This window comes from Lathyrus oleraceus, chromosome 3 (assembly GCF_024323335.1).
Source record: "Lathyrus oleraceus cultivar Zhongwan6 chromosome 3, CAAS_Psat_ZW6_1.0, whole genome shotgun sequence".
In the NCBI taxonomy this organism is placed as follows: domain Eukaryota; kingdom Viridiplantae; phylum Streptophyta; class Magnoliopsida; order Fabales; family Fabaceae; genus Lathyrus; species Lathyrus oleraceus.
The window spans coordinates 214,086,060-214,089,946 of record NC_066581.1 but is presented as its reverse complement, the minus strand read 5'-3'; the positions used below and the strand labels follow the sequence as shown (position 1 = coordinate 214,089,946).

The following is a 3,887-nucleotide window of genomic DNA, read 5'->3' as shown; positions in this document are numbered from 1 at the left end:
ATGGAGTCAGGAAAGAGAAAAACATTCCAAATCAAAGCCAAGGAACCGTGTGTGAAGGGGTTCATTGCATTCAGAGATGGGTTGACTAATATCCGTCGAGACGCATTCACACTCAAATATGGGAAGATTCTACACTTGTTGTCTATACCAGTACAGAAGGATGATATTACCGCACTAGCCCAGTTTTATGATCCACCACTCAGAAGTTTCCTCTTTAGAGATTTCCAGTTGGCCCCGACTTTAGAAGAATTCGGAAGAATATTGGACTCTCCTAAGCAGAAGAAGGGACCATACAAGGGGTTAGGTCAAATCCCTAAACCCGAAGAGTTGGCAGAAGTATTAGGCATCCCAATCGAAGATCTAACCCCTAACATCAAAATTTGGGGGAAGGTACAAGGAATTCCACAAGAGTACCTGGAGAAAATTGCTCAAAGCTTTGCTAAAGCCCAGAAGTGGGAAGCCCATGATACTATTATGGCTTTACTTATTTTTGGATTGGTGTTATTTCCTAATATGGAGAAGTTAATTGATGCAGCAGCTATTAGCGTGTTTTGGGCCGTCAAGGTTAAGAATGAAGATCTAGTGCCCGCACTCCTAGCAAATGTTTATCACACCTTGCACTTACGCTTTGAGAAGAAGGGAGGATTGATGTTATGTTGCATACCACTCCTTTACCAATGGTTTATCTCTCATGTGTTCAAAGAGGTTGATACAATTGAAAGGATGGATGGATATGAGTTGTCTCAAAAGCTAGTAGGACTCACTGAAAATACCATTATTTGGTATCCTCATGGTTTGAATGTGGAAGATACAATTACTAGTTGTGGAGAATTTCCTAATGTACCATTAATAGGGTCAAAAGGGTGCATTAACTACAACCCTATTTTAGCAGTGAGGCAGTTGGGTTATCCTATCACATACAAGCCGGATGACCAGTTGTTAGAAGGTTTTGTGTTCCATGATATGAATGATCTCGTTATGTTGAGAAGGGTTATCCGAGCCTGGGAAAAAGTTCGCTTCAGAGGACAAGACAAAGGAAAGGGTGTCATAGGGTATAGAGAACCATATTATCAATGGGTCACCAGAAGAAGTCAAGAGATCAAGCTGTCATTCATCCTCGATCCTCCAACTCAACCTCCACCACCAGAACCCATCCCTGTCCCCATGGAAGAAGTGGAAGCGTTGAGAGCTACTATAGCAAGACTTGGACGAGAAAATGAAGAGCTACAGACCAGCTTCCAGCAAGTTTCAAATGAAAAAAATGAAATAAAGTGGGAACTAGAGAGGAAGAAGGCTCAGCTCGAAGCGACTGAGGAAAAGGTCGACAAGGAAGAACGCAAGAGAAAGAAAGTGAAAGTAGGCATGGAACAAGGTGACCACTGCCTAGAAACCATTAAAGAGCAGTTGAGACTAGTTGAGAAAGAGTGTCAAAAGAATAAGCGATGGTGGCTACGAGATACAGAAGAGAAAAAAGAAGTTAGAGAGATATTGGAGGCTAAGATACACGATCTCACTATCTCCCTCCACAATGCTAAGACCCAAGCCGAGCACGAGCACCGACTTAAGGAAAAAGCCCTTGAAGCTTCTCGAGTCACACCTACGACTTAGGCCGAGAAATGCCAAGAAGCAAAAGATGCTAGAGAAGTTGCTCAACATTGGAAAGATAGATTCGAGGCATTCCATCAAGACAGTGTGATATGGCTAAGGGAAAGAGAGCAAGTCATTGAGGATTACGATACCTTCAGGAGAACTATCAATTTCTTGCAAGAGGACAAAGATGGGTACCGTACAAAGCTCAACAGTTTGGTAGAATTCTGCAACTGGACGACCCGAGAAATACCTTGGAGGTTGAGAGAGGCAGTGGAAGGATTTGACCAACATGGCACACATCCCGCTGTAATCCATTTTGTTATGATGTGTGAGGGGATGGTGAAGAGGTTCAAGTTTGAATTAGAAGAACTCATAACTCGAAAGACTGCTGTGTGATTCTTCTGTTTTTCTTATATTAAGTTTAGTATTTGAGCTGTATCGATTTGGGCGGTTATGCCTTTGTACTCCACTTTAAACATTTGAATAGAGGAGGATGATCCTCATTTTTATTTCCTGACTTTATGTTTTCTTCAAATGCTTAATATAACTACAACCGTGATGAAAATTCCCTAAAAATAAAATATGCATGACATTCGCATCCTCATTATGCATCACGCTTCATGGAAACTCAAAAAACTTACCGAACCTTTTTACCCTTTATTCAGCCATAATGACTAATCAACACCGGTACGAGACACGAAGCAAATACAAGATGACATTAGAACAAGTTAAGGCCAACCAGGTTACCATGAGGACAAACATCAATACGATCCAGGAGAAGATGGATCAACTGTTGGAGACAATGCTGGCGATCGCTCAGAGAGAGAGGAGCGAGGAGGAAGAAGCTAGGGCAAAAAGGAATGATGGCACGCCAGGTCCGAATCCCCAAGACGAAAGTTACGTCCCCACCAAGAAGAGATTGGTTCAGATACCGGTAGGAGGCAAGGGAGATGGGGACCATGCAGAACCTTCTGATACGTCTACTCATCATGGATCCGAGATTGGAGATGACCAATATGATGCATTCTATATGCCCGATCAACCAAAGCCCAAGATACTTTCAGATCCTGCTGCAGATAGGCTCCGTGCCCTGGAAAAGAAAATCAAAGCCATAGAAGGAAACAACATCTTCGGTGCTTCTGCCATGAACATGCGTTTGGTATCGAATTTAGTCATCCCAGCTAAATTTAAAACCCCTAATTTCGAGAAATACAAAGGACAGACTTGTCCAAGAAGTCACTTGGTGATGTACTTCAGGAAAATGGCTGCTCATACCGAAAATGACAAACTACTTGTACACTGTTTCCAAGACAGTTTGAGTGGAGCATCTCTGAGATGGTATATGAGTTTAGAACAGGGCCGAATTCAAAGTTGGGAGGATTTGGCTGATGCATTTCTCCGTCAGTACAAATACAACTTAGATATGGCACCCGACCGAATGCAGTTGCAAGGGATGGCTATGAAGGAGAGTGAGTCATTCAAAGAATACGCCCAGCGGTGGAGAGAATTGGCTGCTCAGGTAGAGCCACCATTGTCTGAGAAGGAGATGACCGGGATATTTGTGGACACCTTGAAGGACCCATTCTTTGACCGATTAGTGAGCAGTGCTGCATCTGACTTTACACATCTAGTTATGATTGGAGACCGTATAGAGAAGGGGTTGAGGGATGGAAAGATTCTTGGAGCAGTGACAGCATCTAGCGCACCAAAGAAATATTCTGGAGGCTTCCCAAGGAAAAGAGAAGGTGAAACAAACGCCATATCCAGGAACTATAAAGGGAAGCAACAAGCTTCATATGGCCAAGTGGCCGCTGTGGTACCCATACCCTATCAACAGCCAATACAGCAACAACAAATATATCAACCGCAACATCAACAACATCATCATCAGCAAAATACCGCACCACCAAGACAGTTCAAGCCAAGACCTCCAAGAAGACAACTTGATCCTCTACCAGTACCTTATAGTCAGATATTCCCATATCTGCAGAAGGAGGGCCTTCTAACATTGAGGGAGTTAAAACCAGTTGTTTTTCCGTATCCACCTGGATACGACGCTAATGCCCATTGTGAATTTCACATGGGAGCACCTGGTCATACTTTGGAAAACTGTTTCGCATTCCAGAATCGAGTACAAGACTTGATCGAAGCCAAGGTTGTTTCTTTCACTCCAAGACGCCCGAACGTGAATACCAACCCTATGGCGACGCATAAGGATGCTTCCGTCAGTGCCATTGAGGAGAGTGATGAAGGCAAACTGATCCATAAGGTTGAAGAGATTCAAACCCCTGTCACCA

The 3,887-nt window shown here is 43.3% G+C and overlaps 1 protein-coding gene across 1 annotated transcript; it reads left to right on the top strand.

Annotated features, from left to right (window-relative positions):
- On the top strand, positions 1–1,608 carry LOC127130494 (uncharacterized). Its single transcript, XM_051059494.1, has one exon. It carries the CDS (start codon positions 1–3, stop codon positions 1,606–1,608), a length of 1,608 nt encoding a protein of 535 aa, XP_050915451.1.
- The last annotated feature ends 2,279 nt before the right edge of the window (positions 1,609–3,887 follow it).

Bases quoted from the DNA above. Each gene is read 5' to 3' on its own strand.
- LOC127130494 (XM_051059494.1), top strand. From the start codon at position 1: ATGGAGTCAGGAAAGAGAAAAACATTCCAAATCAAAGCCAAGGAACCG.